This window comes from Oryzias latipes, chromosome 3 (genome assembly GCF_002234675.1).
Source record: "Oryzias latipes chromosome 3, ASM223467v1".
Taxonomy (NCBI): domain Eukaryota; kingdom Metazoa; phylum Chordata; class Actinopteri; order Beloniformes; family Adrianichthyidae; genus Oryzias; species Oryzias latipes.
Genome location: NC_019861.2, coordinates 18,111,238 through 18,128,841, shown reverse-complemented (window position 1 = coordinate 18,128,841; position 17,604 = coordinate 18,111,238). Strand labels below are relative to the sequence as shown.

Below are 17,604 nucleotides of genomic sequence, written 5' to 3'. Positions count from 1 at the left end.
CCCTTTAACTCAAGACGTGTCCTCCCGCTTTGTTAGCCCAAGGTGACTTGGTACAAAAACAAAATGGACATTTCAAACGAAGCCAAGTACCGCATGCTGAGCAAGCAGGGGGTCCTGACGCTGGAGATCCGAAAGCCCTGTCCGTTTGATGGAGGAGTGTACACGTGCAAGGCCGTCAATGACTGCGGGGAGGACGTAGTGGAATGCAAACTGGAAGTTCGACGTAAGTATTCTGACAAGGATGCTTTTAACGACACACATTCTTGTTTTAACAAGAACCTCACATCCTCTGCTTTACTGTACGTCTCATACCGAATCTTTCTCCGCCACTTCAGTGACATGAAAAAGGAAATATTTAGCTAAAGTTTTGTAACATTTTTAATCTGAGTTAGACCTTTTTTTTGTAGTAACTGGATTTTGTTTTCATTAACACATCATGCTGCTCTGAAGTTAAAATACAGCAAGTTATTAGCAGAGAAAATCATATTTATTACATTTATTATAATTTTTAGATAATTTTTTCTTCACTTGTGTTTTTTCTCTTTTTAACTTAGTAAATAATCATCTAATAGTCAAACAGCTGTTGGCTTAGCCTGATTGTGCAGTTGTTCGTATCTCTTAACTTGTTGACATAGGTTTATTCTCTTCTTTTGGTTTGCAGCTCAAATATCCAAGGAGGAAAAGAAAGATGCCAACAATTAAGGCTCTTGTCCCATAGATGAAGAGAAGACGGACTTGTCTCTGATTTGTTGATGGTTCCACATCACCAGATTTCGACAAATATAGCTTCATAAACGATAGCTGATGTACAGAAGCCTGGACGATGGAGATTTCAAACTTTTAAGTTTTAGAATCATACGTGTTGGGGAAAAAAAAAAAGAAAAAGATGGGAACTAAATTGTGGTTTTAGATAGTTGGCTAACACTTGTCAATCAGCTTGTTTGGTGTGTATAAAGAGTGCATTGAAAACAAGGAAATGGGTTGATTGTCTTCCCTTTCAGTAAAGGTGCGTGGCATAAATGCTGTGATCAGATGAGCCGTTTCAAACTCACAACTGGCTGCTTCCAAAGGAAAGATGAGTAGCTGCTAAGAGGTTGGTTTCCTTACTCAGATTCTCACTTATGTCAGAAGTGTGAGGCATGGTCCTAATATGTGCAGCGCAGAAAAGGGACACTGAGGACGTGTCAGCGCCGTGAAACACATGCTGGCGTTTTTCTGCTGCCAAAGCTCCTGAAGGATTACTCGTGTCATGTCTTTGATGTAGTCGCACTCAGGCTTCCCGTGTCTCGCTGTTCTAAAGAAGATCAGGGAGCAAGAGAGGCTCACAAGTCTCTTTTTAAACGTCCTAGTCTGAAGTCTTTGCATTTAGGTTCAAGTAACATTCAAAACTCAAGTCTCAAAACCCTTGGTTGAAATGAAACTCTTATTACAAGTTCTCGTTGAACTACTTAAAACAACTAGAGACACAATAACAGGCAGTTGGTGTTTCTGCATTCCTGATGCAAAAGCTTTGTTAGAAAACCTTTACTTTTAGAATGTGACGCCAACGTTCTGCAGATAAAAAACCAGGACAAACAAATGAACATTGATTCAGAAGTTATACACCTCACATCTCAAGCACTTGAGAATGAGTCTCAGGTCAGATCTCTGCACGTGAGACCTAAGTCCTCATTTCTGACTAGCAGCCATTGACTGTATATGAGAACTGGACTGAGCAGGTGTGACATCATCCATAGAAAAGGACTTACTTGCAATAAAATGAAGTCAATTCAGTTGTCATCTTTTTGCGAAACAGACATCAACATTTTGAACATTTGATGTGGGGCCAGTAGCCATCACATACTTCTATTGAAGCATCTGATCTGCCAGATCATAACTTGAATAACTTAACACTACAGAAATAATAGGATTAGCAAGAACAAGGTAAGAAAAAAAGTAACAATCAGTAGACGTCTTTGGGATTTTGGCGTCTTGGAGTGGGTGGGTACTTCCTATTTGGAACCCATGGGGGGAGGAGTCACTCAGTCCAGTTATCAGACACAAGCAATGGTAGCAGCTTAAAAATAAAAGCATCCACAACAGCTTTGAGGCTCTCAGAACCCACAAAAAAACAGAACATTTTGGAACGGCAACTAATTTTGACTCAGCTGAGCGTTTTGTGAATTGCGACGGCTGGAGAAGGACTTCACTGAGCGTCTAATCTCTATGGTTCACCAGAGGGGAACAAACAGTATTATCATGTTTAGTATGGCTAAAAAGTAATTACATTCTACTTCCCCAAGTGACTGACAAAATAAAACATTTTCTTAATATGGTTCATTTTTGAAATGCTTAATGCAGAATGAAAAGCCTCTTAAGTCTACAGTCCAGACCAGAGCTCCTCAGAGTTCTGTCAAATAGTAATATAACAGAAATGGAAACTTACTCCATTGGCAGTAAATAGATCTCAGGACAGGTATTTGTGGAAGTTGCAGCCAACCAGCTGGACAGATAGATTTATAAACACTTCAATCACAAATCATTAGGCCTTCAACAACAATATTGCCATTGATGATTCATCAAATTCTTTATTCTTTACAGTTTTCTGCGCATCAATTTTGCCCTTTCATATTTATTGCCAAACGTAAAATGTTTTTTGAAATTATCCAAACCAACGATTTGCATGTCATGTTTTGTGAGCTACTTTTACATTTTTCTAAATAGTTTTTAAACTGTAGATAAGAGAGTTTAGATTTTTTTAATGTCTAAAATGTTCATGGGGTTTGTTCTTTTAGAATTCAAAATTCATTTTAACCCTTGTGCTGTCTTAGATGACCCCACCCTTCCATTGACATGTTCTCCCTACCATGACAAAGGTGCATAAAGGTGGAAAGATTTCATGTAATCCATGAACACCAGTGAAGATCACAAATCAATGAAGAACAAAGGTTCAGAGGACTGTATAGTGGGTCTAGTTGACCCAACTCCCAATGTTACAGGATTGTTATTGGGTCTATTCAACCACCGGGTGTCCCTAGCGGCCAAACGACTGAGCCTAAAAAAAAAGGCTTTTAAAAGCTTAATTTGCCATTTTGTTTTGTAATATAACACATTGTAATGTTCAATCCTGCTTTCTTGAGTTTCTATAATTTTAAACCATTTTGGAGAAAAACATCACCAAACTTATAATTGGTTGAATGCTGTAAAGCATTCAACCCTTTGTTTTCCTGTTTCTCTTTATTTGGTTGAATGCTGTAAAGCATTCAACCCTTTGTTTTCCTGTTTCTCTTTATTTATTATTCTTTACGCCTATCTTCCGCCGTTTTTCGCCGCTTAACTCCTTCTACAATTTTTAACCGATTGTAACCATTCAACTTTTAAAATGTTCAGCTCTTTCTGCTTATTTGTGCTATGACTTTTGGTTTTTCAAATCCTTTTACTTTTTAAGATATTCCCGGTTTTCCGGGAATTTTTGCTCCATTGAAATACATGGAGAATTTTTCGTGCAGAAGTTCACAGTTAAACTCCTTCTACAATTTTTCACCTATTTTAACCGTTCGACTATGGAAATGTTCAGCTCTTTCATCTTATTCTAGCTATGACATTTTGTTCTTCAAATCCTTGGACTTTTCCAGATATTCCCGGATATTCCCGGATTTTCCAATTATTTTGCTCCATTGACCACACCTTTGCTTTTTTAAACAATTGTAACTTTAACATTCTTTTGGCTAGAGACACCGTTCAAATATTGAAATATTCACAAGGCTTTGGACTTCAACATAAGGCTCAAAATTATTATGGGATGGCAACACCACCTACAGTTTGGCGGCCATTTTGTGCCAAAATGTGAGGCAATTTTAAACTTCTTCAAACTTTCACCTATTTTTACCATTCTACTATTACAATGTTCAACCCTTTCAGCTTATTCCATTCAGCTACGACTTTTAGTCTTTCAAATCTTTGAACTTTTCAAGATATTCCAAGATTTTCCAGGATTTTCCAAGATTTTTGCTTCATTTAAATACATGGAGAATCCTTGAAAACCTTTGTTGCTTTCAAGCATTATAACTTTAACATGCTTTCAGCTAGAGGCACCGTTCAAACATTGAAATGCTCACAAGGCTTTGGACTTCAACATACGTTTTGAAATTATTATGGGATGGCAACACTACCTACTGTTTGGTGGGCATTTTTTGACAAAATCTGAAGAAAATATTGCAATAAACTTCATCCATGGCTGGAACTGAACATATTGAAATTCACTGGATCTGGACATATAAGGAATGTGGGCGTGGTTAGCAAACAAAGTTCGTTGCTAAGGACGTCCAAAAGTTTACTTTTTCCGATTCATCTGAAACCGACGTTGATTTGTTCCTCATCTCCAGGCGACCCAAACATAAAATGGTTGCTATGGAGATAAAATCAATAGAAAAGCTGCCATTTTGAAAAGACTGGATTTTCTATCAACTTAGAACATGTAGCTTTTACCAATATAATACTCTCAAACAACGTGTTTTTTGGAGTCAGTTGATGATGCTGATTCCAATGCTAGTACTTTTAGCCATTTTAGCAACATCTTCAAATTTTCAACAATTCAGCCATTTTTTCAACAATTTCAGCTTTCATGCTTAAGTCCTACAAATTTTGACCTATTTCAGCCATTCTACTATTACAATGTTCAACTTTTTCAGCTTATTCCTGCTAGGACTTTTGCACCTTTAACTTTTCATGGTTCTTCCAGTACAGTTCAGCCATTTCTTCAGCTAATTCAGCTTTCATTCAGCAGTACAGCATTCAACCCTGCATTTTCTTCTGGAAATGCAGCTCCTTCTAGTTTTAAAAATACATTTTCCTTTTGAGCTCAGTAACAGCACTGATTTATTTACTTTCGACAAATAAGCTGGGCTGTTATAATGTTGCAACTTAATATTGTGGAAATTGTTCAAATAAAAAAAAACCTCACTTTTTAAAAACTTTATTCATTAGCATAAAAAACAGATTTTCTAGGTTTAAACAAAATGCAACACGAGATCCAACATGAAAAGAACAACATGTAAGATTCAATATGAACTGTAATTAGGTGAAATATTTCATATGTTTTGCAACTTTATATCTCTGAAAAATGAAGGAAAACCTAATGTTACGGTTTAGTGAAGGAAAAAAAAAAGAAATCACAGTTTAGAGTAGATAGATTCCTCCCACAGTTAGCACGAAACAGCAAAAACTGAACATGAAGCCGAGGCAAACGGACACATGACAACAGATTTTTTACGAGCAGGCAGCAACTACAGAGGAGGAGGTAGCTTTCTTAGTCAGAATCCCATTTTGATTACCTGTTTCCTTTTTTCTACAAACATATGCTCCTTTTACAAACAAATACAATCAACTGAAAGGTAAGCAAGATCAAATGAAGAGTTTTTGGTTTAGCAAGAACTATGATTGAGAAAAGAAATGAGAATCAACATTGCATGGTGAAGGTTGCAGACGTCTTGCTGGTGGCAGAGTACATTGCATTGCCGGAATTCCTGAGCTCTCACATGACGTGCACTTGTGCATACATGCTTTGAGGGTGTGGCCACCTTAAATGTGTGCAATCGTGCTCCAGTACACCCGCTGTCAATCAGCCCCGTGTCCCAGTTACGCTTACTCAGCTCGGCCCCGACCATGAAAATTCTGTTTTTGACCTCGTCTCACAGTAACCCTCTTCTGATAACACAATGAATACATCAGTTTCATATACAATCAGAATCAGAGTCACCTAAAATAAAAAGTCTTTTTTCTCTATAGGGAAATCCAAATCAGTGGCACAGATGACAGATAAAAATAGATTCACAAAGGTAGTGATCACCTGTTTTTGGATTAAAGCGGGCCATTTCCGCGCCTCGCTCTACACATCCCAATAAATTCACTTGACAGTTCATCAGTGTGCTGATTTGAAACAGGTTGAAGGATTACATTCACGACTTTGAGCTCCTCTTTTAAATCAAAATCCATTTCACTGATATTTAAATGATCTGACACTTGAGTGTTCCCAGCTCTGAAGGAGAAAGGATTTCATTTTTCTGGTCTCTGTTCTCAGAGAATTTTTGATTCAGTCAGTTAACATCCTGAAGGGCTTTAAAATCAAAGGTGGATGAAGGTAGTTTATTAGTTTTGTCTTAATCTAGGATACTGAACTGCACTTGTTTTTTATCTTTTCAAAAATGTTGGATTGTTTTGTGTGAAATTTGTTTCAAAATCCTTAATTTACTTTTCATTTTTTAATTCTAACCTGTTTAAAAACCAAAGAATGGGAAACAACAAGCTTTTAATCTTGTTAATCCTCTTTGTTTTTTCCCAAATGTGAATACGAACATCTAAAAAACAGAACGTGTGCATTTGGCATTTAGACATTTTGGAAACCATAAAAAACTGAAAGGTCAGAGACTGAAAAGAACCAGAAGCCCAATTTAAAAGAACACCATAACCCAAACCTGTGTATGTGCACGCTGTTGAATGAAAACTTGTGTTACAATCTGTACACCTTCTCATTCTGAGGCCACATTTTTCTACACCTGAAAGATTCTCCATCCGAGCACCACTGCTGCTAAAGTAATAAATAACATGTATGAACCAAACCACGGAGCGTGGTCAGGCCTGAAACAGTGATTTCTGCTACTTTGATCACATTCTTAGTCTTACTGAACTTAAAGCATGGGCTTTTTGTTTTCCTCAATTGAATTTTAACTTATTTGTCCCACTGAGAGAAGACAACAGTTTACATTCATACTAAAAACATCTATTATGATTATTACATTTGCTACAAATTTATAAAAAATGTAATAAAAAAAAAAAAAAAAATCAACCATGGATGTGATGAAGCTTTCAAATTCGACAAGATTCATATTTACAAAGCTTAAGGAAACAGAAAAGGTACAAAAACAAACGCACACCACATTTAGAATCGCAATGCCGAACAGAATCAAGAGGCACAAAGGCAAAAGCTTCCTCTGCAGAATTCTCTGTGGAACAGTTCAGATCAGGAACCTTCAAAGTCAGTTTCCCTTTGAATGATTGGCTGCAAAACTCTGATCTACAAACATAGGTGCTTGATGAAACAAAAAGGGCTGTTGGCACATTTCTTAGATTTGTGGTGAATCTAAATTCACATGTGAACACAGGAGCTGTCAGTCTTTGACTCGAGGTATGTTGTGTGAGTAGTGTACCAGAGGAAGGCCTCTGCTTTGGCAGAAGCAGGCTCTGCCGCAGGCCTGAATCTGGTCTGAGCTGTCCGACACAAATGAGTCTCCCTCGTCAGCGTATTCGGACTGAGCAGAGGGCGTGCTGCTGTCCGCCCAAAGCCCCCCGCTGCGCTGGCATGCAGCAGCTCCCGCCAGCAGGGTGGGACAGCTATAAGACTTCGTCAAATGTCTGCAGACGGAGGACGAGGGGGAAGAGCAGGTCCGGACACGCAGCGCCGCCTCACACTGCTCGCAAACAACGGGCTCTCCACAGATCTGTGTGTACATGCCACAGTCAAAGCCCAGGTGGGTGGAGGAACCTCCATCTGTGAGTTCAGAGTCTCCACCGCCGTCATCTTGGTGATTTTCAGCCCCAGTCTTCATCTCCCCGCTTAAGCCTCCACGAAGTCTGAGCCAGTCCTCTCTGAAAGCGGGGCTAAAGAAAACGTACAAAACTGGGTTCAGGCAAGCCGGCAGCGGGAAGAAAATAAGGGTGACAGACTTGGCGATCTCTGGGCCGCCGGCTGTGGAACCAGTCAAGAGGGGGGCAAAAGAGAAAGCTGCCACGGGACAGAAGAAAATGCAGTTGGTGAAGATGAGCCAGGCTACATGGCGGAGGGCGCCGGTTTGGCCTGGATCCGCCAGCTCCACTCTGCCTAGGTGGCAGTACAGCTGGGTGTACACGGCAGCCGTGAACAGGTAAGCCAGGGCGTTGAGCAGCACCAGAAGGACTGTAACACTCAGAGTGGCGCTCTCACCGCCCGCAAAGGGCAGGCAGAGGGGGGACATGGTCTGCTCGGCGGTGGCCAGGAGAGGCAGGCAGGCTACGGCAGCGGCCAGCATCCCCAGCAGCCCCGCGGCCAGGCCAAAGCGTCGATCTCCTCCCAAGCATCTTCGACGGCTTTTGCCGTTTCTGCGAGGCGAGATGATGGCTTTTCCAAGAATTTTCCACACGGCAACGCTGCGCTCCACAGCAGCCAGGGACAGTAATAAGACGGACCACTCTGACGAGAAAACGGCCAGTGCTCCTGTGATCTTGCAGCCAGGGCCCATCTCCCACCACACACCGAAGTCGGCGAAGGATCCCCACGTGGCAGCATCGAGCGCCGTCAGCACGCCAACATACAGGCCTGTGAGTAGGTTAGCCAGAGCCAGCAGCCCCATTAACAGTCTGGCTGGGGACAGAGGCGGGGCCAGATAGTGAGAGTGACCAACTGATTGGTGAATAGGAGAGAAGGTCACCACCAGCACCAGACTGTTGAAGACCAGCGACACCAGGCAGATGAACCAGACTGTCAGGCGGATCATCCAGTTACCCAGGAGGTGCTCACAAGGCTTTAGAGCGCCTGAACAAAGACACAGTAGTTAAAAAAAAAAAAAGATGACCCTGCACAAGGAACGGCTGTCCCTTCAGAAGAACCTCAGGGCTGATATTTCAAACCTTCAGAAAGTAATTTACCTGGAGAAGGAGAGCAATGCATAACCATTGAGATCTGTTCTCCATCATCTCCAACTAAAAGACCACAAAAAAGAACAAACACTGAATGCACCGTCCTAATAAAGATCGTTGGTAGAAACTATTTCAGCCTTTTCTTTTCATACAAAATCTAAGATAACTGGAATGTCCAGTTCAGTGATAGATAATGCAATATATTCAATTCCTAGAATAAATCTTTTACCAATTGCACCTGCAGATTTCTTCATGCTGGAATCCTTGGAAGAGGAGTCACACCCAACAAACGCACAGCACTGGTAAGCATAAGGGACAGAGATGGACCTGCAGATAAACAACCATCAGTTAAAGACCATCTTGGATTTGACATTTGGGATCCTGCAGCAGCTATGCAAACGCTCCTACTAATCACAGTGTCTGGTTTTAATTCCAGAGCATCAGCTACAATAACTAACGGGATGCTGTTTTCTACAACTGTGCAGTGCTAGCTAAAATCTTTGAGTGCAGATCGAGACATTTCTTGATGCCATTTCTATAAACAGTAAATTACATTACTGTGTGAAAAAACTAGAATGAATAGGTTTTGTTTGATCTGGAAAAGCCTGTTTTTCCTTTGTCCTAAATTACAAACTTGAAACTGCACTAGCTCTTTTAAAAATATAGAACTACAAATTTAATCTTTTACAATGGTAACCGTCAAGCTACCTTTTATTCGTTTTTATTGTTTCATCTGATGCACCTACTCCTCTAACTTTCTCGTTTCACCTTCATGGACTTTTGCTCCATCTACATTCAATCGTGCATCACCTCGCTTCACGCTTCAGTAGATGGCGCAGATGAAGAGTTGGGTAATTTCAGATCCACGTGCCTAAAATCAACTGCTTTAACTTGGTAAAAAATGTACAAGTTCTTCCTCACATGAGTTTTGGCAGATCTTTTGCAGTGAGCATGTTTTTCATCTGAGGGTTCCCAGACAGTTTCAGCTGACTGACAGCACTCAAGCCTCTTGAAGGGATGGTAGCCAGAGAGTTCATACTCAGGTCTCTGGAAAAAGAAAAGACAAAAGTTTTGGAGTTTGGTGGAAAAGGACAAAAATGTTGCTCTTTTCAAAAAATATATAAACTCCAGGTGAACTCACAGGTTGTTGAGGGAGGTTAGGGTGAGGAAAGCATCTCTGTGAATGACTTGGATTTGATTTCTGCTCAGATCTCTGTAATATCACAACACAATGAGCTCACAAGCCCAACAACACACAACTGTTGAATGTCCGAGCGTTTGACTTACAGCAGATGGAGCGCAGAGAGACTTTGGAAGGTGTCTCTGTCAATCTGCTGGATTTTATTGTGCTGAAAACTTCTACAGATTTCAAAGAAAAACAGAGTTGGGATATTTTTTATTATTATGTACTACGTCAGAACAAATGATTGCCATAAAAGAATAGATGTGTTTTGTGATCCCTGTCAGAAATGATTGTAAAACAGCTTTTTCTTACATCTCTTGTATGTGGATGCAGCCCTGGAAGGATGGTAACTGCTCTATTTCATTGTAGGACAGGTCCCTGATAAAGAAAGAAAAATGGATTCAATAACAAGACATCTGGGACAATTCAAAACCAATGAAGACAGACGAAATGATAAACTATAGCTCTTCCTCCTAAATGAAGAATTGTTTTTCTTCTCGCCAGTGTTTGCTTCACTTATGTTACATTTTACATTGAACAAAAATCCAGCAAAAATGTTTCATTGTTTTGGCTTGATCTAAAAATGTATCTGCAAGAGTTCAAATACTGTCAAAATTGATGAACAAAATGCACAAGATTAGGATCAATAAAAAAAGGGGCTAGAACGTCCCACTAACATGTACAAACGTTCCTCTGTTCATGCCATCATCGCCTCATTCAGACAAACATAGGCTGAAGTGTTGAACTGCTTTTGTTAACAAACATCCTCACTAGAACCAGAAAAGTCTCTCACAGTGTTCGCAGCAGCCTGAGGTTCTCACAGAGATCCATGGGTAAAGATGATATTTTGGTTCCAGATAGGGTCCTAAAGCCCCGCCCACAAAAAAAAGAAAGTCAAATAAAATACCTTCTGAGAAACATTAAAGAAGCACAACATCTGACAATAAGTTTTCTTACAGACTCTCAAGGTTTTTAGTTCCTGTAAGGACGGGGAAATCCCGCATCTTATTGGCTCCACGCAAAATCCTGAAACAAAAACAGTGAAAAACAAAATCAACATTAAAATAATAATATTAAAACATGATTGAAAATGATTGAATCTTTAAAGTAACATCTTACAAGGAGTGTAGCTCAGATAGATTCTGGAAAGCTGTGGTGCCCACAAAAGACAGAGGGTTGTCATAAAGGTGTCTGTAAGGACCAAAACACAGTAGGGTGGGGGTTCAACACTCAACACTTCACTGAGCGAGTATGGCACCATCTTCTGGACATTTGTCTTGGAAAAGTTTCAGGAGTTGGCCTCATTGCAAATAAAACTACATTTGGGCTTTAGAAAGGTACTCAGTGTTTGGGCTTACATGGTTCGCAGCAGAGGATTGTTATGGAAGGCCCCTTCAGGTATGGAAGAAATGCCGTTGCTGTGAAAGCCTCTTTGGAGAGAAGATTAGGAACCCAAGATTAACATTTTTCCCATTATTTGAATGGAACACACACAGCAGGAATGATGAGTTAGTCATCTTTAAGATGAGTTTATGGTTTTCTAGGAACAAAAATGGATGACTTTAGACTCACAGTTCCTTCAGTTTGGGCAGGGCTTCTATTGGTTTAGGAAACACCATCAGGTTGTTGAAGTTAAGATCTCTAGACAGACACAGACGGACACAGGAAGTGAATGTGGTTTTCTTTCAGTGTTGGATAAACCAATCTGAATGAATGCATTAGCTCTTCCTCCACAATGAGAGATGCAGGATCTGATCTTTGATATTTGTCAGATTATGTCATTTCTTTAAACAAAAATGAACAAAGTACCTATTTAAATTCTGTGAGTAAAAACAAAGAACGAAAAAAAGGAGCCAAATGTTTTTTTCAGCACAAAAAAATAAAAATAAAAATTCACATTTTCAATATTTAAAAACAAAATTTGTGTTTTTCAGTTTGTTTCAGTCTTATATTTGAATGTTTTATAATCAAAAATTCTTTATGGTGTTAATTTATTGCATATGCTTTGTAAATATATTCATATATTTTTCTTAATTAAAGGTGTACCAGTATTTTTTTTTTTACATTTTTAATAATTTTTTCACTTAATTCAGTATCATTAAAAAGACAAAATGCTATAATTACCTTATAATGAACTGTTGCAAAAAATAAAGTAAAAGTCATATTCTAAGCCACATTAGTCTCTTTGTGATCAGCAGGAGTTTGTTTGACTGTTTACTTTTTCCAAATTTTGTTCTAGGATTCTGGTTGAGGTTAACTAAATCTGATCAAAATTGTTTCACTACAGCTGAACTTAATTTTTTTACAAAAACATGACAACTACAATGAGGATTATATTGTGGTCCAAAATAAGAAAAAAAACACAAAATACATTACCCAAGTCTCCCTAAATTGTATAACAACTGCAAATAATAACCCTTGTATTCATTTTTTATGTACTGTTTTAATAAAAAATAAATAAAAAAAGAATAGGACTCCATTTGGCTTCTTCTACTGTCTGTTTGCTGTTAATTTGAAGTTGTCACCAAAAGGCTTTTTCATGGCTGTGTGGCAGTAGGAAGTGAACAGTGGGAGGGCAGAGTTGATAAGCATCACGTACTTTACTCTATTTATCCTACAGCAATTAAAGAAGGAAGTGGACACAATCATGTCTGCAGGATAGGAGCAGAAGTGGGTGTGGGGGGAAGCAGCACACTGTGGACTTACAGAGTCTCCAGGTTCACCAGCCCAGCAAAGGAGTTACTTGCAATCTCCCTGATTCTGTTGTTATGAAGATGCCTAGTAGCAGAAAAGAAAAAAAGTTACGACGATGAGATCAAATAAATATTTAAAAAACAGTATTTCAGTCCAGTCTTACAGCTGCTAAAATATTCTGCACAAATATTTTTCCAAAGCAAACGGAGGTGTTTGTACAATGCGTGTGTTTGCTGTGCGCTTGAGCTAACTATTAGATTTGGCTCTTTTCTTCCTGTTTATTTTGACCTGTTTATATTAACCCTGAAGCAATGTTTCTCTGCGTACATGTGTGTATTTAGGCCATGTATAACAGTAACTGTGAGGGGGCAAAGAAAACTAAAAATCCCCCAAACTTCTAGTCTGAGTTAAGGAGACATGAAAATGGACGCATTTCCCTCCACAGATAAACCAACATTCACCTAGATTTACATTCCTGTGCAAAGTGGTGTCATTTATTTTAAATCCTGTTAACATTAAAATTGAAATCCCCATGACATTCGTCGTTGCTAAACACAAAAAAACGCAGAACGGCATGAAGAGGAAAATATCAAGATTTACAAAAGAAAAGGTATTGACCATAAAATTTTATTTAAAAGCTGCAGCAAAAATAAATCCTGCAGGATGTTTAGACTTGGAGGCTGATTTGCAGTTCCTTAAAACAACATAAAGTAACACCAGGGAGCACAAACCCAACATTTCTGTTATACCAACTGCTCAAAAACCTAAAAAAAAAAACAAATTAAGATTTATTTACAGCAATTTATTCAAGCTAAAATGTTCACCTATCTGGGGGGTTTTCTCACTTTAAATAAGATGTTTGGTTCCCACTGCAGTACGAGTTTGTGTAACTCATATCTACAAAAAAAACATGAAAAAGCTGGATGTTCCAACCTTTTTATAACTGCATAAAATATAGTTTGTATGCTTCAGATATCTAAGCAAGTAGGGTTGGGCGATGTCCCTTAAATTGGCCGTTGACGATGTTTGCTGTCAACCATCGGGATGGACGATGATATCGTCGTGGGGGGGGGCTATTTTTAATATTTCGGTCTTATATAATTGCTATTTGTTATTTTACTTTATTACTTTATTTTATTACCCAACTAATGACTCATCCGCGATTATCCAGTATAAACTGAGGGAAGTGACTTTAACAAAAAAAGTAACAAACAAAATAGAAAAGAAGTGGTCCGCTCCCGCATTTAACTAGTCAAGTGGACCGGCGGAGCGCGGACTTACAGCTTTGTGTTTGAGTGGAGGGGGGTGCTTTGTTACATGAGCGGTATGTGTGAGATTTAAAACTGCGATCCGTTCCGCAGCTCTAGGGGAACGGGCTTCCGAACTCAGAACCGGGTCTAAAAGTGTGTGTCTGAGCAGAGGATCGTGAGCACACACACAGCGCTTTGGGGCGGTGTAAGCTTCAAAAGCAGAAAGGCCGCTCAATCCTTAAAAATCGTTCAAACAATCACGTGGATTTGTGTTTCGAGTCGTGTCCCGACTAAATAAAGGCTGATGTTATTCCCGCATGTTTACATGCAGCCAAGATGCAGATTGCAGCACTACCCAAGCTAATGCTGTTAGCATACTGCTAATTCTGGCTTCTTTCCGGCTCCGCTTTTCAACAGAAAAAGCACTGACCACACGGATTAAAAATAAAACGATGAGCGATCAGGCGTTTCATAATAATCGTAACATTATTAAAAGCACGTTTAGAAGATTGTCTTGTATATTACCGAGCTGACATATCAATGTTTAAAGCCGCTCGGCAACATTGTTTTGTATTGAATTGTCACATTCAATAAAGTTTGAGAAAAAAAATAGCCGCTCGGGGGAACTGATATCCGGTTCCGGTTTTTCAAACCCTACTGCGCATGTGCGAATGATTTATTCCGACCGAAAGTGTGAGCCATGTGAATGTTTTTTATATTCTGAAAACATTTTTCTGGAACCATGTACACTGTTGGATTCTAATCCGACCATTGATCCGGTCAAGATATTTTCACATGTAACTGCGGCTTATGGTGTCGACTCGCAGCGTGGCGGGGGCGTGGCATCACGATGGTATCTCTCCATCGGGATGTCACTCACCCATCACGATGGACGATGGTATCGTCCATCGGCACAACCCTATAAGCAAGGCTTAAAATATGCCAAACGACGACTTTTTTTTCCATTAAATATCCACGTTGCACAAGGATAGGATTATTTTAAAGCAAAGAAACGGATGAAGACATCGAAAAATGTGTAATTTTAATACCTAACAATAAAATGGACCTAATGGTTTGGTGATTGCAACACTGTTTACACTACGCTTAGTGTGCACAGGCTTCACTTATTGACAGTACAAGACAAATTCATGTTAAACACTGAAAGCCGAGGCGTGAATGAACATTTGTAACCACACGCAGGATAAAAGCTTACAATGACTTACAGAACAACTAGACTGGTGAGGTTTGCAAAGGCGTTTGCTGGTATGTAGGTGATTCGGTTCAGAGCCAGCGTCAGAGCCTGAAGGTTTGCCTGGTGTGTCAGAGAGCCAACAGGGACCTGGGTCAGGTGGTTGTCGTCCAGCCAGAGGTGGCGTAGTTGCTGGAGGCCTTGGAAACTTTCATCTGGAACTGTGGTGATGTGGTTTGCATCCAGGCGGCTATGAAACAAAAATGGTAAAAGAAGACAAAGGCCTTAAAATCAACATGACTGTCTCCTACTCAAAACCTTTACATTAGATTATATATGTGCCTTTTTGTGTTCCTAATGTTCACCAGTACTGGTAAATGATGATATTAATATCATTAATGTGTTCTTTATCTAACCACCTTTATTAATAGTTTCTTTCTCCCCTATAGTGCAGGTTTCTCCTGCTATCCTCCTCTGCTGTGCATGTCACCCTCCCTCTAAATTCCTCAAGTGTCTGGCCTGAGAGCAAAACAGCCGTGATTGACATCCACCTCCTAAAGACTTAATACAAACAAAGCCCTTCCTTCTGCCAAAGAACTTTGTCTGCACACTGTAAGACCTCCATAGAGAAATAACTTAAGTTAGATTAGGTTCAAAAGAAAGGACAAAAAAGGCACATTTCTCCAGCTGTATCCATTCCTCCTAAGTCCATATGAAGTGAAAAAAACAGGAATAGAGGAATTAACACGAATGCGGATGGCGTAGTGTTCATGCTGTAGAAAGAGATCAAAAGAAAAACAACTTTTTTTTTAAAGCAGCACTGTGGCTTCCTAGAAAACATTAATCATTTTTTCATATGAAGCCACACGTTAAACTGGTTAGGTATGTTATGATTCCACTAAATCAACAATGCGGTTAACCGCATGTAATAAGCCTCTGAACAGGTAGCTTAGACAGAAATATCAAACAACGACGAGGCTAAAGCATCCCTAAGGTGGAGGTCATCAGATCTGTTCTGCTGAATTTCTTCTCCTCAAAGCTGTTGCTAAAAAACATAGTGAGGAAAATTCAAATGTTTTCATGCCAGCGAACAATGACCCTCAGATGTTCTGGAAGATGAAACAAAAAACTGTCAATTTTGGTAATCACTTAGTAAAAACTGATCTCTGTGTACTCTTTTTGGCAATTGTGGTCTTTAGGCCAAACCAAAATGTATGAATTAATTAGTAGATTGTGGTATTTTAGCTTTAGTCAGGACAAAAGGTCATTTTGTTAAAAATGTCAGCTTTTGACAGGTAGGGAGAAGGAGGTAGTTTAGTAGCCATCATTTATTCTATCAAATAGAGTCCTTAAAGTGGCCAAAAAAAAAAAAAAGGGAAAATGCCAACTCTGTTGAGAAGAACTGCAGGGGCTCGTGGGAAAAAAAAAGTTTAAGATCTGATGAAAAACTTAAAGCCAAAACCAACTCTTTTGCTAGACTTAATGCACCGCCTCCAGACTGTGTCAGTATCAAAAATATTTAAAGTTTTTAGAGTTCCCACTCATGTTTAAACTCCTCCTAATGACAGGAAAGCATTACATTTACAGAAAAGCCCATCCAGATAAATCCGGCATATTTTCAGCAACAGCTGCACACACCTAAATAACTATGAGGTTTAACAAAGTGGAACACTGAGTTTGAATGCGTTTTTGAAACACACAGACAGCGCAGCCACGCTAATACTTGGGGCGCCGCTAGGCTGAGATTTGATAGATCCAGAGTTTGCAGCTGACATCAGATGGTGCTTTCATTATACTAATTTGGAAGCAAGATAAACGTCAAACTAAACTCATTCATATTTACATAACCATCAGTTTTGCGACGACTTGAACTTTTCAGTCGAAAGGTCAGCAATTTCCAGAGTCAACAGAGTCCATGATTGAAAGATTTTGAACATGTGCAGGAATATCTTTCAAACTGCAAGACCTATGAGTATGTTACTGTTGGCAAAATGGATCTTTGGACATACCAGCAAAGCAAAAGCACAAAAATCTCATCCAATGCCAAATAGACCGAGCATAACCTCATTTCCCAGCTAAAGTAAATGAATTGAAATCTGTTTCAGATAGATATTTAGTGCATTTTCAGAGCACATCTCCATCAGAACCTCAATCTAACAGTTGCTGTCTACAGACACACATTTACATTCATCTGAGTGGGAAATATGTATTCCCATTCATTGTTTTGGTCTGTTGTAAAAGTGTTCCCAGTGGTCTTTTACTTATGAGTATACCCTTTGTAGGCCAAATCAAAAAACCTGTGTCGTCTTCTAGGACAAAGTTTGTACAGAGCAGTTGGAGTTCATCAAAAATTCACCTAAGTTGTTGGGACTGTTGACACAGACGTAAGCCTCCAGTGATATCCCATCATCCCTTTGTTTACACTCTCCTGCTAGCTTATAGCCCCTTACAACCCCAAGCTAACTGTACCTGTGCAACAACAATAGGAAGCAATATTGGAGCTATCCAGCCGTACAGTTTTAAGAAATAATTCTAAACTTTATATACATTAGAACAGTGTTTTTCAACCTTTTTTGAGCCACGGCACACTTTAACCCTGACAAAAATCCTGCGGCACACCAGCATCCAAAAAAAAAAGA

General features: G+C 39.4%; 2 protein-coding genes across 11 annotated transcripts in view; one reads left to right on the top strand and one right to left on the bottom strand.

Annotated features, from left to right (window-relative positions):
* Positions 1 to 973, top strand: part of mybpc3 (myosin binding protein C, cardiac) — a 28,017-nt gene extending 27,044 nt beyond the window's left edge. For all 9 annotated transcript variants that reach the window (XM_020713466.2, XM_011489832.3, XM_011489798.3 and 6 more), the window contains 2 exons: positions 37 to 223; positions 662 to 973. In XM_020713466.2, coding sequence (XP_020569125.1) covers positions 37 to 223; positions 662 to 702 — 228 coding nt within the window. In that variant the 3' untranslated portion in view covers positions 703 to 973. The remainder of the gene's footprint in view (positions 1 to 36; positions 224 to 661) is intronic.
* Positions 974 to 4,938: 3,965 nt separating this feature from the next.
* Positions 4,939 to 17,604, bottom strand: part of lgr4 (leucine rich repeat containing G protein-coupled receptor 4) — a 31,509-nt gene continuing 18,843 nt past the window's right edge. Inside the window, exons 5-18 of one of the 2 annotated variants that reach the window (XM_011489840.3) lie at positions 15,000 to 15,215; positions 12,539 to 12,610; positions 11,405 to 11,473; positions 11,191 to 11,262; positions 10,952 to 11,023; positions 10,790 to 10,858; positions 10,626 to 10,697; positions 10,145 to 10,210; positions 9,937 to 10,008; positions 9,791 to 9,862; positions 9,571 to 9,696; positions 8,879 to 8,976; positions 8,659 to 8,712; positions 4,939 to 8,545 (exon numbers count right to left, since the gene is read on the bottom strand). In XM_011489840.3, the coding sequence (XP_011488142.1) occupies positions 7,146 to 8,545; positions 8,659 to 8,712; positions 8,879 to 8,976; positions 9,571 to 9,696; positions 9,791 to 9,862; positions 9,937 to 10,008; positions 10,145 to 10,210; positions 10,626 to 10,697; positions 10,790 to 10,858; positions 10,952 to 11,023; positions 11,191 to 11,262; positions 11,405 to 11,473; positions 12,539 to 12,610; positions 15,000 to 15,215 (2,530 nt within the window). In that variant the 3' untranslated portion in view covers positions 4,939 to 7,145. The remainder of the gene's footprint in view (positions 8,546 to 8,658; positions 8,713 to 8,878; positions 8,977 to 9,570; positions 9,697 to 9,790; positions 9,863 to 9,936; positions 10,009 to 10,144; positions 10,211 to 10,625; positions 10,698 to 10,789; positions 10,859 to 10,951; positions 11,024 to 11,190; positions 11,263 to 11,404; positions 11,474 to 12,538; positions 12,611 to 14,999; positions 15,216 to 17,604) is intronic. The other variant, XM_011489843.3, reaches the window with a different exon arrangement.